The 19,058-nt window shown below is 38.4% G+C and overlaps 1 protein-coding gene across 2 annotated transcripts; it reads left to right on the forward strand.

Annotated features, from left to right (window-relative positions):
- The first annotated feature begins 1,537 nt into the window (after positions 1-1,537).
- LOC148016443 (uncharacterized) lies at positions 1,538-11,842 on the forward strand. 2 transcript variants are annotated; one of them, XM_087664714.1, is made up of 8 exons: positions 1,538-1,694; positions 6,451-6,584; positions 10,071-10,207; positions 10,323-10,385; positions 10,479-10,605; positions 11,157-11,225; positions 11,319-11,362; positions 11,445-11,842. In XM_087664714.1, the coding sequence occupies exons 1-8, from the start codon at positions 1,660-1,662 to the stop codon at positions 11,529-11,531; spliced, it is 696 nt and encodes a 231-aa protein (XP_087520840.1). In that variant the 5' UTR covers positions 1,538-1,659; the 3' UTR covers positions 11,532-11,842. The 2 variants fall into 2 exon arrangements, with proteins under 2 accessions (XP_087520840.1, XP_087520841.1); XM_087664715.1 differs by having other exon boundaries at positions 1,680-1,698.
- The last annotated feature ends 7,216 nt before the right edge of the window (positions 11,843-19,058 follow it).

A 19,058-nucleotide genomic window follows, 5' to 3' on the forward strand; every position in this document is an offset into this window, starting at 1 on the left:
ACGTTGAGCGTGTAGCACAACATAGGCCAATTTGGCCTTTTGTAGATGTTCATATAGCTTTTTTACTCTCTGGGTCTCACATAAGCACATGAACTCTAGGAAGGCTCACCAATAGTTTTTAAACAAGCTTTAAAATGTAACCATGGTATGAGCTTTTGTACACCTTGATTACTTGGTGGAATACCTAATTTTGATAAATACAAGTGGGACCTTTGTTTGGTGGGTATCACGTTAATGTTGATTAAAATAAAATCATTAGTCTTGAACAAATATAGTGGATCCCACCTTTGAATATTTCTAGCTAGGTTTTACAACTTAATCTAAATTTTTTGTCTGCATGCATGTGTCTAAGTCTTGACTTAATACACGCGTGCACACACACAGAGGTTGCAACATCTCTCAAAATGTATTAAGTAGAATGTTCGTGTTTAATGTTAGATTCTGAAGCTTCGCAAAATTCAAATGCTAGTGTAAAGCATTGAGAGAATACAAGTGCAAAGTGCTGAGAGAATCTAGGCGCGGAGCTATTTGAAAGACTATTGAGCAATGTTGCTTAAGAGAACATCTTGATGGACCACTAAATCGTGCTATTGAGGGCATCTTAGGTAGGCACATTACACTTGGTATCAAAGTGAAACTTGAATTAATGCATATGAAGATCATAATAATGAAGATGGGCAAAGATTCCTAGTCTTCGAGCAATATTTACTTTCGTGATGCATTTCCTTGATTTTGATTTGCTAGGATTGCTTCATGAGAATCTTGGAGTGTATGTATAATCCCTCCCCCTTGTATCGGGAGCGTTAGTGGTAGACACAGAGCGGAGTTAGTTGTTTCATCAATGCCGATCGACTTGCTTATCTTCAAACCAACCTCAAAAGGATTTATATGATGGATAGTTATCGTATCCGTTGTATTTATAACATATTGTTCCTTTTTTTCATGATAATGTGGTAAGTATAGAATCAACGGTCTTTAAGCCACTTTGAAGGACTATTTATTAGAAGGGGAACATCTAGTTAAGATTGGTTACACACTGAGCGTTAGCCCTTGCATGTCGTCAAAATTGTCTAATGTTTTCTTTACAGACTGGGTACGCCCAAATTCATCACAAAAGTGCATTTGGCCCACTGGTTAGAACTCCAAGGTGTGAGAGAATTGGTTTGTGATTTAATATTTGTTATATGCCTTACACTTTTTTTAATTGAGGATATTATATTTTTCCCTCTTGGGTGCACATTCCCATCTTGGATGGGGGATCTCCCCGACCCAAGTTTGTCTAGCATGTGCGGGTGTAATAGAGCCAATCCTCGGCTTACACTTCAGCAATACACATCTCTTTATTTTTAATGCTGAATTTGGTGTTCAGCCCTATGTGTAACTGGCCTAAGCCAAGCTCATAAATACAGGTATATATATATATATATATATATATATATATATATATAGAGAGAGAGAGAGAGAGAGAGAGAGAGAGAGAGAGAGAGAGAGAGAGAGAGAGAGAGGATAAAAGATTTAAGAGGTCAAAATTGGCCTTGCGATATCGGATTGCCCACGCAAATAGCGTGGGACGTAGAAGATAACTCGATAAATGTGATGTAACAGCATGCTGCTGAACCTCTGAAAGAAAGCTAGTGCTTTTTCTTACGCTCGCCAGGCATGGAGGCATCACCTGCTTCAGAAGCTGGTTTAACGTCGGTGACATGGCTTCACTCCCCTTATAATTTTCTCTCTGTGACTTCCATGCTTATAATTTTCATGGATGTTCGAAATCATAATGATTTATGTATTGAGAAGAAGGCAACACTGTTTAATTAATGTATTGTGAAGAAGGCAACACTGTTTAATTTTTGTCTTAAAAAGGCTGCCTGTATGGGCTGCAAGCAATTGTCAATGCGTAATTTCTTGCTCTGCCTGGTGCATCAACTATGATTGTATGTGGGTGCATTATAATTGTCTTCTTTCAGTCGAGGACTGACATGCATGCAAGTGAACCGAAAGTCATTGTAAGTGCAGAACACAAGAAGTTTATGGCATTTTTCCTCTGTGAGGAAAGGGCCTTTTTCTCTTGGTTTTCCATATAGTCTTGAATATCACGAGCTTCTGCTCGGGAGACACCACATACCTAGCTAGGTGCAGTTCGGGCCAGAAGCCCCGTCCCCCAACCACACCTAGCTACGGATGTGTTCAGAAACAGGCTTTGGTGGGGTGTTACTTGCAAGCTATCTACTATAGCAACACATTGATGCTTCCACCTTTAGTTGGGTCTCTCCATTTGCCTACAAGGAACCAATCAAAGACTGAACATCTAGTACCCATCCTTGCATCACCCGAAACAACCAAAGCTCCAAGAGATTATCACTAGTTTTAGCTCTCAAATCCAAACATTTGAGAGGAAATGAAACAACAATACCAAAAGGTGATGACCTAGTAGTTGATTCTGGAGTTCACAATAGTGATGTTTTGGGTTCAACTCTTGTTTGGTACATAACTTGGTTGGGCACCTATGTTCACATGACATGCTTGTGCATGTCCAACTTTTGTCCGCTTGAACACTCAATTGGTCCTCCTCCTTGGTATGGTAGTGGAGGAGGGTTTTGTCAGGCCTGTTTATGTCCTTTTTGTCCATCTCTTGGTTGTGAGCCTTGGCTTGAGTCAGATAGGGACATTTGGAGCTTTGATACTGTTTGTTTTAGCCATGTTTTCTCATCTAAGTCCAACTCAGGCTAGCACCAATCATCCCTAATTTTATGGAGGTGCCCGACCAGTTTTTCTATATGCCCACATGACATTCATTGCAGTCTGCCAAATTTTCAGCCTGCTGGTCAGACCTGTATGTATGGTCAGACCCGATTGACTTTTCCTCCAAGTTGAAGGTGATCAAGAACTCATTGATGCACAAATAAGGTTGATACAAGAACTACTATTGCATGTGGTACATTGTGTAGCTATAGTGAGGGTGCTTGTAGAATAAAGATGGGAGACAAAAGAAGCCTAATGACTGAAAGGACAAGAAGTCTTAAAAACTCTTGAAAGGCACCTTGGGACTAAAACATGGGTAGAGCCCAAAATATAGGAACAATGATAAAAAATGGACCAAGTGGGACCAACCTAACCATAGAGATTAAGACTAGACAAAGCTCCTTGTGTCCTCCATTGCCTCAATTTAGGCCTCCAAACAAGGAGATGACCATGATTGCTAATGCACCCATACTAGTTGCCAAAGGATGTATCAACTCCCCCCTTAAGAATGAGAGCTACTCTCAGTATATGACCCTAGAGTAAGTGAAACTTGACTCCCATGTTATGTTTAGTGTTTCCACTTGACTAAATAGATAACAACTCTTCAAGATCATTAAGTTCAATAGTTAGGAACCATAATTGAGATAATCTATTTACCTGGGATCTCAGCATTTGGACCCTTGGAGGCTGAGAAATTGCAAATTTCTCTGCTGTAAACCCTAATTTACAGTAGAAATTAGGGTTTAGCAGCAGCCTCGAGAAGCGTGCCAGAAATTGGAAGCCCCAAGTCTTGGATTTTTCAAGGCTGAAGGTGAATTTGAACTAAATTCAGATAGAGGACTAGCCAACCATTGAATTTGGGGCATTTCCATCGTCTATGAAGTGGGTGAAGGCCAATTAAGTGCCCGAATCAAGGGGCAAATCAAATTGAAGACTTGCTGGTCACTCTGGACAGCAAGGGGAGTTTGGATTGCGAAGGGGATCGGGAGAATCCCATTGTAAATCAACTTCTTCTTCAATAAAGCTAAAGAACTACTAAAAGGGGCACCAATTTTGGGGCCAATCGGGTGTGCATTGCCCAAGATGAGTAGGTAAATTTGTATTTTCAGATTTGCATTTTTTGTTTGCTGCTGTAGTTAACTTGTAATCAGGGATTTACCACCCATTGAAGGAAGGAAGGCTGGTTTTAGCTTCTTTCTATCACATTCCACATGAAGTTTCCTCATGCCAAGAGCTTGATCTCTTTTGTATGATAGTGAAGATAAAATATATAGAATTGACTTCGGCTTCTAGAAGGCTTAAAGGTTCCTACTCATGATACCTTGAGCTTGAGGTAGAGGAAGATACCTTAGATGTTTCCATTTGGAGATGTTCTCATGTGTCAGTGTGATTCAATGTAAGATGAGAAGGTAGCTATGCATATCACTGGATTTGTTTTCAAAGTCAGGACTTATGCTTGAAGAATTGATGTGAGTTTGAGTAGGCATAGTCAGGAGTATTTCATCTGTGCTTTGAGTTTTGAGTCCGCAGGTTCTGATGGAGATTGAAACCCGGAGTTACCTTAGCTTCTCTTCCTTCCAGTCTTGAACCTTCTTCTCAAAATGCTGTCTTTCCGGCCTTTGTGCGCAACTCCTTCCTACATTGTAGGCTACTGCAATTAAAGAGTTTTACAAAAAATACTTCAGGTAATCTGCACACTTAGTTGTAGGTCCAGACAGACATGTCCACACGCCATGATGGTGTGAGTTGGTAGCATGCCATCCTTGTCACATGAGTGTGTTTGATTATGCTACTGGTCAGGGTGAGCCTGTGTCACTCTATGGCTGGGAAGTGCCTGATGTCCTTGTGATGTGAGTGTGAGTTGGTAGTAGGGATGCCAATCCTTGTGACATCAGTGTGCTTGGTTATGCTACTGTTCAGGGTAAACCCGTGTCACTCTATGGTGGGAGGTGAGCCTGATGTCTGTCCTTGTATGTCTCATATAATTGTTCAGGGTCAACCTGTGCCACTCTATGGTGGGAGGTGAGCCTGATGTCCGTCCTTGTATGTTTCATATCATTGTTGAGTATGGCTTGTGTTGCACCGTGTGTGCAGGTTGTATCTATGTGGGCTTCTTCATGTGATTCAGCATCAACATCGATATCATGACACTTGATCACTCCTCGTGATTATATCAATCACTTAGACTCTTAGATCCATAGATTTGCTGCTGTTCCTATCCTTGTGCAATGTATTTTCTTCAACTCTTGGACACATAAGTGTTCTCATGCTTGTGGGGATACCCACTTCATGATTGACAGGTTTACATTCAATCTATAACAGCTGTTTATGACTTTCCTCTACCCTCTAGATTCAATTGCATTATATTGACACTTTAGTTAAAGCACAGAAAGAGGGCAAGGTTGGGCACAATACCAAGAAGGATTCCAATTCTTCACAAGATGATGATCATAATCCTTTTGAGATAATGAGTGTTTGTGGCACCTAATAATGCTATGTGGACCTTCTAGTTTTAGCATTGACCTTCCATTTTCCAATCTAGAGGGAGATGCTGGAGGAGAGAAGTTTTACTCCCATTCACTTCTCTAGACTAGGTCTCATCAAGTGAAAGCTGTTCCAGGAGATTTCGGATTTCCTAAAGCTGAGATGTCTCATTAGCTTCATTGTGTATCCTTGATGTAATATCTTGCAATAAGATTTGACTCTTCTTTTCCTATGTGCTTTAGGCCTTCACTAAGGTGTTTATGGAAGAGGTCTCACTCCCATTCACATCTCTAGACCAGGTCTCATCAACAAGTGAAAGCTGCAACAGGAGATTTCCCAGAGCTGAGATGTTTCATTAGCTTCATTGTCCATCCTTGATGTAATATCTTGTAATAAGATTTGACTCTCCTTTTCCTATGTGCTCTAGGCTTTCACTAAGGTGTTTATGAGGCCTGTTATGTATTCTTGTACACCAATCTCTAGTCATGGTGTTAGCAGGGCCAAGGCCCATCACATTCATAGGTGAGCTGATTCAGAGTTTTGAGTATCCTGTATCTTTCAGCTTGAGTCCTTGAATTTGTGTAAAGGCACCTTTTGGACACATTTTTGCACTTCATTCAATGCAATTTCTGTCATTGACCACATTACTTTTATCTCAATAGCTTCAATGGCCCTTTCCATGTCTTTTCAGTTCTCACATGTTCTCCATTGCAATCTAAGTTCCATGCTCACTCCATCTACCAGTCATTTTTGAGCAATTCCACACGTCAGCTGACCTGCAACCTGGCTGGTCTTTGGCTGTCCTTTACTCACAAGATCTATGATAATGGAACCTGTATAGGCCCGAATTGTCCCAAACATGTCTGAGAAGAAACAATGATACCACCTCACGATGGGTTGAAATCTTAATTGCTGCTGGTTTATTAACACAAGGTTTGCAGGCATTTCAGGTTTTGCAATATGACAAGGTTTTACAAGTCTGTGTCGGGTTGTTGTAACCAAAACTGCATCGTTCTTCGTTAGGGAAACATCTTAAATGTTGCAAAGTGTGCTTCTATAAGGGAAACCTCTTGTTTGATGCAAGAGTATTTCGATATGCTCAGCTCTAATTTTACAAGGCAACTTTCTATGAGATATAGGCAAATTGTACATTGATTGAAACAAACTTGTAGAGAGGTTACCCATTCTTTTCTAACTCTATTGTAAAATCATTGTGAATTGCAGAAAGGTGATCGAGCATCCTGTTTTTTTCGACATGTCAGGCTTGTCTGATAAACATGATGAAGAAAAAGAAATTCTGCAGGGCCTTTATGACTTACAGTTTCATAAATTTAGTGATTTGCACTTTTTGTATACAGGTATGGATGGAACTTCCGTGTATACAATCTCAATAGAGCTGTTGCTGTTATTATTTTTGCAATTCTTCAGTTCTGTGATTTGAAACTTTTTTTTACAGCCAGACTGGCATTAGAAAAAGGAAATACTGCATATAAACACTGCACCAAAAGGGATACTATAGCAATCCTTTGCTTTATTGTTAGACTTGAGTCAAACATCCGGCTCTCTCAAAAACCAGGGAGACATGGGTACTGAGTAGAGCATGTGTGGTGCCTTCTTGTGTGCATATGAGGGGAAAATTCTGCATCAATCAAATTATCATTTCTCGTGTCTAATTCCGGAGTTTAATGTTTAAGAGTCATTTTCTGCAACATGTCTGCAGCTCTTGGGGAGTGTGAGACTGCACTAGAGAGCAGAAAGAATAAAGTGGAGGCTCTTCAGGAAACTGTTCGGTTCTCTTCGTAATTCTTGAAAATTATGGAGTCCCAATTAACACTGAACCTTAACCTAGGCACTGCCATTTTGAGCAATCAGACTTGAATGACCCTATGCAACCCTCAAAGATAGAATGGACTTACCTTCTCTAGTGCAGCCAATCAGAAAGCTTTCTAAAACAGCCATCTGCAACTTTCCATTTGCTAGAGACGCGGCACATTAGATAAAGGCAATATTGGGTAGATATTTCTTTGAAGTTTATACTTTGCATCTTGGGGCTAGAAACTGAACTCTTGCAGCATATTTTGGCATTGTCAGAAAATAAAGACTATCGGAGTTTAATTTGAAATCAATGCCCAGCGTGGTTTGAAACGGTGAGTGTCCAAAAGGTCAAGCTACACAAGAGGAACTTCTGTGTTTGTCAGCCTCTCTAGGGCTAGTGATAAGTCACTGTGCATTTGGAAATAGAAACATATTCTGTATCTTGTGGGATGTAGATAAGGCGATTCCCCGTATTGTAGTGGAGATAAAATATGTGCAAAAAGGAAAATAATGTTTGATGCTCAAATGGGGAGTTTTTGCAGGATCATGTTTTGCATATCACAAAATTGGGCATTTTGCCAGATATGTCCCATTGTCTTGTATCATTAAGTACAGACTGAGCTTCAGCAGAATCTTACTCTCCATTTGGCATTTTCGGATCATTTTAGCAAGAGATACATGTTGTCTTTTGCTTGTTTCTGACATCTGGGCTTGGCGTCTGTGCATTAGAGATTCAGAACCCATACCCAATTCCACAGGGATTCTATCAACAATTAAAGGCAAGAAGGCTGCAGAGAGGACTGTGCAGTCTGTCTCAAAATCCTGACTGAGGTTCTCAGAGAAAAGAGAGCAACTGGCATGCATCACACAGGCAGGAGAGATCCTGAGAATGAAAGCATGCAGGCTCAGGAATTCATACAGCAGTAAACAGCCTGTATAAATAGCACACATCGGCAGGGTATTCCAAGTGCTGAATCTTTATATGAACCAGAGATGGTGTGCTGATCACAAGCACAACATAGGTGTGGAAGAGAGGACTGTACACACTCACTCACATACCCAATTCCACAGGGATTCTATCAACAATTAAAGGCAAGAAGGCTGCAGAGAGGACTGTGCAGTCTGTCTCAAAATCCTGACTGAGGTTCTCAGAGAAAATAGAGCAACTGGCATGCATCACACAGGCAGGAGAGATCCTGAGAATGAAAGCATGCAGGCTCAGGAATTCATACAGCAGTAAACAGCCTGTATAAATAGCACACATTGGCAGGGTATTCCAAGTGCTGAATCTTTATATGAACCAGAGATGGTATGCTGATCACAAGCACAACATAGGTGTGGAAGAGGGTGCTGGCGCCCTGGTTACAGGCAACACTGACCTGATTGCTCCACATTTTCTAACACCAGTTGAGGATAGAATCAGGGAGCCATGAGAATATAGCCCCAGAGGACCGTGTATACCAGTGTGTGGGATCTAGATTGAGTCAGATGAGCACTACACTTGCTGACATACAGTATTACATGATTTGAGGGGATACCACTGCCTTTTTCGAGAGAGCTTTGGACTCTTAAGGCAGGTCATGGAGTCTGAGGACTAGAGATGTTTGAGACTATCCTGTTGGAGTGTTTGACATAGGAAGATACTCTAGGGAGGCAGAGACCACCCTCCTTAGATCCACCTAGACAAAGAGCATTGGTTGACTTCTTTACTGGGATGAGCAGCATGGCCAGCACCCCTCCTGCCTCTACAAGCAGCGGTACCCCTAGCCTATATGATATCTTTGTTGCAAGGTGTTGCCTTGGAGCAAGCCCCAGCTCTCTGCAGGGTGAGATGCCCTAGACCCCCTGGGGAGATGTCCATGCTGCTTTACCACTGACAGATCCAGATTATCATTACCTGCTGTAGAATGCAGCATGCCTTGACTAAGGATGTGCATAACAGAGGGTGGATTGGTCTCTATTGATGACAGGTCTATACTAATGGTTTGTGCTGTGGGAAGGACTTTGCTTTGGTCAGATGTCAGTTTGAAAAGTCAATGGTTCTGGTTTTGGGCTTTAATCTCTAGTGTATTCAATGAGTTGCTGGGCTAGGCACTGGGGTTGCTCTCACTTTGCATTGGGTGATTGTATAGACTATACAAAAATCAGACATGTGTGCACCATTTATAGTCATAATATGGGGCTTTGTGACAGGCCAGATTAGTGCATTTGCTGGAGGGGTTTCTAGAGCTGGAGTTTGACCATCAGCATCTTGCTTAAGCTGCATGAAAGGGAATTCACACGGAGCTTTCCCAGGTTAGGTTACTAGGAGAGAGCCACTAAACCCTTGGAGTTTGTCTACACAGGTGTCTGGCCCCAAGTGTACTTATGTACCTTCTGTTGATTACAATTGAGTTCTCAGGTTTTACTTGAGATTTTTTCAAAAAGTGTAAAGCTGACAATTTTACAGGTTTTTTGAGTCGATGAGCATGTTGGAGACAGAGTCTGCTCATCTAGTGCCGACAGTGGAGTAGATCATGGTGATTTCACTCTTCATACTTTTTGACTGGTTATCAGAGGGAGTTTGCCAATGCTGGCACACCATCAGACAACGATGCCAATAAGTGAAGAACGAGACATGGCTGTGATGATGCTTGAGCATGCTGAGCTCTCTCTCTCTCTCTCTCTCTCTCTCTCTCTCTCTCTCTCTCTCTCTCACTGGGTTTTCTATTGCAGTTGACAGTAGCAGTTCCTACTGATGGTTAAAAGTCATTTTCTGTCCACTTTTATCACCTCGCCAAGTTACAATTACTCTGATTGCATTATACTCTTTCAACTCCTTTATCAGCTACTACAATCTCACTCTTTGAATCTCTTGGATAAGAATCTGGCTCAAGTTACATAAACTACTCTGGCTTGGCCTCTATGAACTGGCTTTCCACCACTTTCATATAACACGAACATAGTTGGGAACTGTACTGAACCTGTAATATGTACTAGGGATGCACCTAAGGCTTCTATTACATATCAAATGGTAAGTTTCTCTTCAGGTCAAGTGTATGAAAACAGTGGAATCCGGTTCACGCATGCTCTTGTTTCCCGCTTTCCAAGTCTTGAAGCCATGGCAAAATACTATGAGCTAGCAATAATGGACATTGCAAAGAAGATGTGGCCTCGTTGGCTTAAGGTAGCACTCATAAATTCCTCTCGTCATTCATTCCTATGTAGAGTTGCAATCTTCTCTGGTTTTCCGTAGATGTGTTTTTAACTGTGAAAACCATAACAAAATTTCACTCTTGCAGAATGAATTCTGTGTGGATTATGAAGCATGGCTGCCTAATGAGGAGGTGGTATTAAATCCGAAGGTGGTTTATTTACCTCCCTTTTTTTGCTGTGTCAATTTAGCACATCTGAATTGCATCTGGTGTCAGTCAATCACGAGCATCTAAAATGTGTAGGGCTTGATATTCTATGTGATCTTTATCAAAGTTAAAGTCAATACCAGTCCGATGGATATTGAAGCAGTGATTCAATCTTTCCTCGGGTTAGCGAAGCAGCTGGACTATGTTACTCAACTCACTGCTGGTAAGTCATTTGAAGCCCTTGTGAGTCTACACTGTAATGGTGTGCATGCTATATTGAGTGTCAAATACCAGCACATCACCAGTGTACAGCAGAGTTCACACCGGACTTGGATCCATGGTCATGTATTTCTCAACAAATGCTGATTCTTTTTATAATGATATGATAAAAGAGTGAGGAGAAAGAGTAATTCAAGTGGCATTAATTGCAAATGGGATTGGTGGCTGCTTTATGCCCTAGAGTGTTTAACTAGCCCTCACCCTTTACCAAGATACTACTTTCTTCCGTGTGTTCAAACAAGTGTGACATAGGAGTGTAAGTGAAGAGCAAGATCTGCTCTGTTCAGTGTGTTCAAAGTCTTTAACCAGCCGGAGAGTCTTTAACCAGCCCTTCAGGGCTATGGACAGTTTAGCATTTGCCAAGATCTACTCCCTTCAGTGTGTTCAAAGTCTTTAACCAGCGCTCGAGGGCTATATGGGTAGTGTACCATTTGGCAAGAGGAAAGTAAGCCTTAGTACTGCTTGTGTAAACTTTGTTTCTGTTTCTGATTGCAGGAGAGAACCTTTATCTACGGGAGTATTATAGGACATGTTCTCATGCATTTACAGCATACCTTCCTTCAGGTTAGTATAGACAAACGAATATGTTAGTTCTGAAGGCTCAGGTCTTGGTAAGATTGTTGTAATGCTCAAACTATATATGGTCTCCTCGTGCAGTGGAAGCCTTGGAGAAGTTCCAGAAAGAAGCTGCTGTTTTATCGGTAATTTGTCCTGTTTATTGCCCTGTTCCATTGAAAGAAGACTGATTTGGTTTGCTAAGACATTTCTATTAATCAAGAACAGGTCCTGGAGGACATGATTCGGCCAATGTCAGAGACATTCTCTTCAGTTGCTCTCGTTCCTTACTCACCAGACTCTGCATCCTTATGATGGGCTAGTGGAGATCTAATCAGATTTCAGTGATACTCTTAATCACATTTTAGCACGCCTTACAAGCCATGCTTATGATTGCTTTTCCCTACATGACAACATGCCTCTGATGTTTGCTATTGTTTGTCCACATTTCTTTGGGTTTGGACAAGAAGGCGCAAATAAATTAAGGCAAATGCTTTGCCTTCTAAAGATTCATTATCATGTACACACACACACACACCCCATTATATTTGTACTCTTATTATCTTGAGATAGACATTAACATCTCGACATGGCAAAGGTCCAATAGAACAGAACGTCTCCTTTGATATCATACTTTAACTACTTACTACAAAGTTTGCACAAATGTTTAATACACAAGCGATCGACATTTAAGATAGAAACAAGGGAGAGACTAATAAGGCAAGTACTTGCTACCAGGGTTTTACTATGCTTGATACACACTTCACATGCACTAGAAAGCATGTGAAGTAGAGGAAAAGGTCTTTGATTAGTCTTTACCTAATTTAATTAGTAGAGGTAATGCTTAGGGGGACTACTACAAAAATGCAACTTGAACGAGCAAAAAGTATATGAAAAGCATGATCACTCAAGTAGCTCAAAGAGTGGGCACAAGAAACCCAAGCAAGATAAAGTGGATACGTTAAACTTGAATAATGTAAAACAAAGTTGTAGTTGAGAATATTTGAAAATGCAAAGATTGAAAACCAAAGTTGGTGCTAGAATTGATGTAGGTGCTATTTGTATTGGTAAAAGCTCAATGCTTGAGATCAGCTATCATTTGGACAAATCCGTAAGTTGAGTAAGAGAGAGTGGATGCTTTAGGATAAGAAACTTGAGCAATATAAATTGGATGGTTGGGACTCAAAGGCTTGGCACAATAAGGTTTAAAAATAGGCAATTGTTTAGCTAAGAATTCAACTTGAAGTTGTAAACATCCAAAGCCAAAATTGGTAATTAGAATTGTCATTGGTGTTAGTTGCATATGTGACAAGTCAATGCTTAAGGATGAGTTGGTGGTTGGAGAATGGGAACATTCTAGATCCTATAGGTACTCTTATTAAGATGTCTTTTTTTACTTATACATTGGACTCTAATTTCACAAACATTGGCTTCTACATTTGTGGAAACTAATATTATCGACTTTTATGTAATCTCTATTATACACTACATTAGATTGTCCAAATGGTTGAGGTTTCAAAAACACAAACTTAAACTACTTAAACACCATCACAAAAGCAACTTGATTACGAGTAATAGGTACAAATAGCAACACAATAGTAATTGTCTAAACTTTCTTTAATGCAAACTAGATAGAAGGTAGAGATGAAAAGATGGCATGATACATTCTAGTCATTCCATGCTAACCTAACAACTAGTTGCTATTGCACTTTTTGGTTCAAATGCCTCCTTTGCTATGGGCACCCTAGATTTTCCAAATGTTTTCTACCAAGGATGCCTTATGCTTCACTATGCAAATGTGGGTGTGAATGCATGTGAAGGAAATATATGTGAAGAGGCCTTGGCATATAACCACCAAGCCATGATCAAAGAAATGATGTAAGAACAAAGCAAAAAAGCAAACAAAGAAGTTGCACAATGAGCTTGGGAAGGGTAGATGTGAAAGAACTTTTTTCAAATTGAGTGTTAAGGTTAGGTATTATGAAAAGTTAAGGAAATGCAAAATAAAAGGGAAAATAAAGAAGAAAGATGTAGAAGGGTAGATGATGTGTGAGAGAGAGAGAGAGAGAGAGAGAGAGAGAGAGAGAGAGAGAGATCACCTATTAATGTTTGCGAAAGGCTAGAGTGACCTTTGAGACCATGAGTTACAACCATTTGTGATGATACAACTATTTGAAAAAATGAACTAGTAAATGTAAATGAACTATAACAAAAAGCTAAAGAAGGATATAGCTCATAGCTACGAGAAAGCCTTAACTAGTACAATCTAGAGTGATAAAGCTTAGTATACATGGACTTAGTGTAGTATCATGGAGGTACATGGGGCTTAGCTCTAGCTTGGGTTATGCTCTCTTATATCCTCATTTGCATGTGTTATCAATCAGGATCAGGGTCTAGGATATGTGGACTTGCCAAGATTGGTTGCAAACGTAAAAAGTGCACTCTTGTCTATCACTTCACAAACTAGGCGAGGGAGACTCCTTGTCCATAAGTAGGAAGGGAGTTTACATATTTAGTAAGTAAATAGTAGGTCGTGTCCCCTTTAGTTTGCAAAGGATTACAGATGGCCAACCTGTGAAGAAGTACTTTGAGTGGTTAAAACTTGTAAGGTGGTTCATGTGTAACTAGCCTAAGAGAGTCACCCTTGTCTCAAAAAGAAGCAATACATCAGAAAGATCATGACAATGATGTGAAATAGGAAATTCACATTGATATATTTTCTTCTCAACCCAACATTTTGCCCCAAAGACTCTTGTTAGAGCTAGACCGTTTTTTCCCAAATCAAAAACCAATTGCTTCTTTTGTTAATTGCCTTTTTTCTTCCTTTGGTTTACCTCCCTTGTTTCTTCTTGTCAACCTTCTTTATGACTCTTCTCTCCACTTGACTCCAATGCTGAGCTTCTCTCTACAACTCTCATGGTGCATCTAATAGCCATCATTTTCCACTAATCTTGCTAGATGGTCATTTGCTTCACTATCACTAGATGTGACCTCCTTTTTACAAACCCACCACAAAAACCATTACATCCCTAGGCATCCTCTCTCCCTAATGTCATCATCCTTTGTAATCATCTAAAAATTCAAGCCCCTTATTCCTATTTGTAACAAACATTTTCTCCATTAACAATCACGAGTGTATTATATAGGTATTGTGTAAGGTTTAGGTGAAGCACGTAACCCATGATTCACTTTGCTATGATGAGCAATTCCTTAATGCTGGATAATGTGAGACTATTGAAAGTCTAGGTTCAAAAATTATTTGAAATGATAGTCCTATGTGTCCATTCAGATATCCATGCCATTTGGATACCATCCATATAACTCTTGTATCATATCATCCATATAGCTCACAATGTGCTAAGGTATAGAACATCTCAAGTGTCAATCAAAAGTGTCTATTTGGATTTGCATGCAATCCTTGCAACAATTTTTGTATAATACCAACGGATTCATACAATGTATTGAGTTAGATCAAACTCTATTAATTGTAATTATTTTGTACAAAATTATCTAAGCATTTGTGTACTATTATTTTTATTCTTTTTTGTATAAATGCTATGATCAATGTGACACTTTGAAATTGAATTTGCGCTTTGTGTTGATTTACATACCTATAAGTGTTTTGATATTGATGTATGTGTTTGATTATAGAAGTACAAAAACATTGTGATGCCATAGTTGATTCATACATCATAATTATGAATACTCATCAAACTTAAAATTCTAATTGTTTAGGGTTTAACATATACTTTTTTACACCTATTGCCTAGATTATAATACTTGAGAGAAGAACAAGTATTCTCTTGATAGAAGTATGTATTAGGAAAGATATGGAAGGGACTAGATCACTGATGTGTGTCATTGCTCATATTGGATGCACATGCATCCAAATATGAAGGAAGCTTTTAGAGTGGAAGCATCTACAATTCTTGATGTATTAAAGTACTAAAATGGTAAAATTTTAGCTCTTAGATAAAGAAAGGTTGATTCTCACCTTATAACAAAGGTGTTAGTATAACATGTATTCATGTACAAACAAATACATGTCACACCCATAGTAACCGTTCAGTGAAACATTGTAAAAAAGAAGCCTTTGTAGCACATTGAGAATCAGCAAATTGATGATATCTATGCGATTAATTGTCTTGTGTTTACAAAACTATTCCCTTCTGATTGCTATGAGTGGCAAAATCTTGAGATTTTTATAAGTACTTTCAAGTATTATCGCATTAAAATTGGTTGATTACCTTTTAAGGGGCAAATGTCAAGTAGCTTGTAGAGGACCTTTTTTTTTTCAATGATTCCAAGTATATATTTTCCAAGGGGGATGGAGAACATGGAACCCTTGAATATATGAAAGTATAGGATCTCAATAGCATAGAATGGCCATTATGCAATAGTGACATTTTGCATTTGTGTATAGGATCTCAATAGCATATAATGGCCATTATGCAATAGTTACATTTTGCATATGTGCATCACAAAAATTTCAGTAGATATATTGAACACTATGAAGTAAAGGATTGGCTCAAAGAATATACAACTAAGTCAGTTTGTACCAATTGCAATGTTTGCACACATGCTTAAGGAATGCGAGGGTTTAAGACACTAAAAGCACATACATTGTAAAAATTGCATTGAAGGATTATGTAACAAGAATTCTAATCAAATCTTAGATATAAAGAATCTCTCATAGTCTTGGCATAGTAGAGTGTTGGGTCACAACGAGGGACATGGCTTTTAGGTTAAGATCTACTTTCTTTTAATTGATAACAATCTCATTTTAGGATTCTCAAGGATGAATGGTTGTACATTGATTAAGATACACGTGCTAGTACAATTACAAATATTATTATCATTTGTGACAGTTATGAGTCATAAGTATTGTAGATGAAGGATGATTGGCCCTTGAGTATAGTGTGCTAGAAAATCACAATGTTAAAGGAGAATCTACCTGCTACATTTATTTTAGATCAGATGGTAGAAAGATTTGAAGTTGAATAAGAGTACCATTACTACTGGAAAGTGCTCCACACGTTTTAGAAATTGTGGAGCCTTCTTAAATCTCCTAACTCCACAAGTTGTAATATCCAACACTTCTAATTTTTGGGGGGTTTTAGCTAATAGAATACAATAGTTTGCAATATCTTACGATTGTAATATTTTAGTTTTTTTTGGTAATTTTCACATTGTCATATATTCTATAGCTATATTTGAAATTATTTGAGTATATATACATGCATTTTAAATTACGATAAACTGCATGTATGCAAATGCACACTAGGGGGAGAGAAATGTCTCCCCTAATTATGGTTTTTTTGAGCATGTAGACACACATTTCTTTATTGAGATAAGACACATACATATAAACATCTACTAGAGGAGGGGGCAATGCCTCCTCTCCAACATCAATTGATAGACTATGCGTGTTTTGTTGCATTTTGTAGTGAATTTTCTAAGTATGTATACACATCCTTTTTTAAAATATGATCCATACACATGCATGCATATGTGTCCATATATATATATATATATATATATATATATATATATATATATATATATATATATATATATATATATATAGAGAGAGAGAGAGAGAGAGAGAGAGAGAGAGAGAGAGAGAGAGCCTCAAATATTAGACGGTATAGTGGGCAAGTGGCACATTGTCATATATATACATACATATCAAATTTACAAAGAGGTTTAGTTAAAAAGTAAACATTGTGTATGACTAGTCCTTTAATGGTTTAAAAGTTACGGTTTTTAAGATTGAACTAGTTTAGTTTTTGTTTCATTGTCTCATATCATGACTTTCTATTCATCTCTTCATATCTATCACATCCCTCCTATCTGTTGCAATGGATGCTCATGTACACTTTGATCGAGTTGATATGTGAGACTTGCTTTACCACCTAGCAAGGGTGATGAGATCTTTGAGGTTTTCTCAAAGGTCTTCAACCTAAAATGTGTACACTCACCACTAGATCTTCCCTTCTAGGTCTTTAACATAGAATGTGTACTCTCACCACTAGATCTCCCCCTGAAGCATTATAACACAATCTTTTTAGACCAAGGCCCCATGTTACTTCAAGAAAATTTATAGATTCCCCTGCCTAGAAGGGTGTCTCGTTGACACATGATAAGATGATGATGATATAGGATGAGTTGGAAACATAAGATGTCTAACTACCATACATTTTCATCCAATGAAATGTGACGCTAGACTTAGGACTAGGGTCTTGGAGGTCTCTTTGATACATGATAAGATGACGATATAGGATGAGATGGAAACATAAGATCTCTAACTACCATACATTTTCATCCAATGAAACATGATGCTAGACTTAGGACCATGGTCTTGGAGATCCCATTTTGACCCAAGATTTTACTAGTGGCCTCATGGGGACCCAATGCACAGTATGATCAAGTTTTGCCGTATTCAAATTACTCGAGTTAGTTAGTAATCATGTTATTGATTTGACCGTGTGGTTCAAGATATACTATATATAGATGAGTTTACAAAGGTCCCTTCCCCCTATCGTTAAAAAAGCCAAGAAAAAGAACCTTTACTTGCATGTTATTGTATCTATCCTTTCTATTAGTCATTGTCATCAACTTTTGCATGCATTTTTCTAGATGAATCGAGAAATTTTGCTGTCCCACTAAACCTAAAAATTTAAAGTAGATGTGTGTTTCACATAAATATGATGATAATGTGTGGTATGTGAACATTTGGTAACATGTGGTGGTTTTACATGTGGTGATGTATCATGCATTTGCATACGATGATGTAATTTAATTTGATTATGTAAATACATGTATCTGCACATGTGATTATGCATATGTGATAATATAACTCTTATTTTGTTAAAACACATGTGCTACATCATGTGTGGCACGCGTGCCTATTATTACTTGTGATGCATGCGTATACTAAAGTAGTCCAAATTTCTTAAACACAAGTTGACATGTGCATTTTAAGAAACACAACAAACAATTATATATTTTATTATCAAATAAACTAACAAGATTTTGGCTTTCTAATTTGTTAAAACATATGGCATACATAAATTTTTTCTTTGTCCCAATATATCTAATTTTTAAATCTAGGATTCATGTAAATGTGATGATAATGTGTGGTATATGAACATCTGGTAACATGAGGTATGCATCGTGCATTTGCATATGATAACATATTCCAATTTGATTATGCAAATACATGGTATGTGCACATGCGATCATGTATATGTGATAACATAACTCTTATACATTCAATACATGTGTGGTACATCATATGTGGCAAATGTGCCTATTACTACTTTGCAGGACATGCATACACTAAAGTAGTCCAAGGTTCTTAAACAAAATTAAATGGTCATGCATTTCAAGAAATACAACAAAAAAACTTACTCAAAATAATTGGGATTCAATACACATTGCATGAGACAAAAACAATCATATTTTTTATTGTTAGAGAATATGCAAAAGTTTTTACCTTGCTGATTTGTTAGAACATATGGCATATATGGCAATACCTTGTATCATATGTTTGATAATCCTATGAGGAGATCCCTTGCCTTGACAAAGCCAAATAATGAAGTTCATATCTTTCTTAGTAACATCAACTCACATTGCATAGATGGTAGCCAACTATGTGTAATTGAAAAATTTTGGCCATAAGCTATTTGGGTCCAATATCTTCTAAGGCTGGTCAATTGTATGTCTTGCAAAATTTTGTGAACCACCTTTTGGAAGGATGCTTTTAGTATGAGGAAGGAAGAACCATCCATGTGGTCTTTATCGAGAGATAGCAAGCAACTCGCTTGGTGCATGCCATCA

This window comes from Lygodium microphyllum, chromosome 23 (assembly GCF_053477565.2).
Source record: "Lygodium microphyllum isolate KBCC chromosome 23, Lygodium_microphyllum_v1.1.10, whole genome shotgun sequence".
Taxonomy (NCBI): Eukaryota; Viridiplantae; Streptophyta; class Polypodiopsida; order Schizaeales; family Lygodiaceae; genus Lygodium; species Lygodium microphyllum.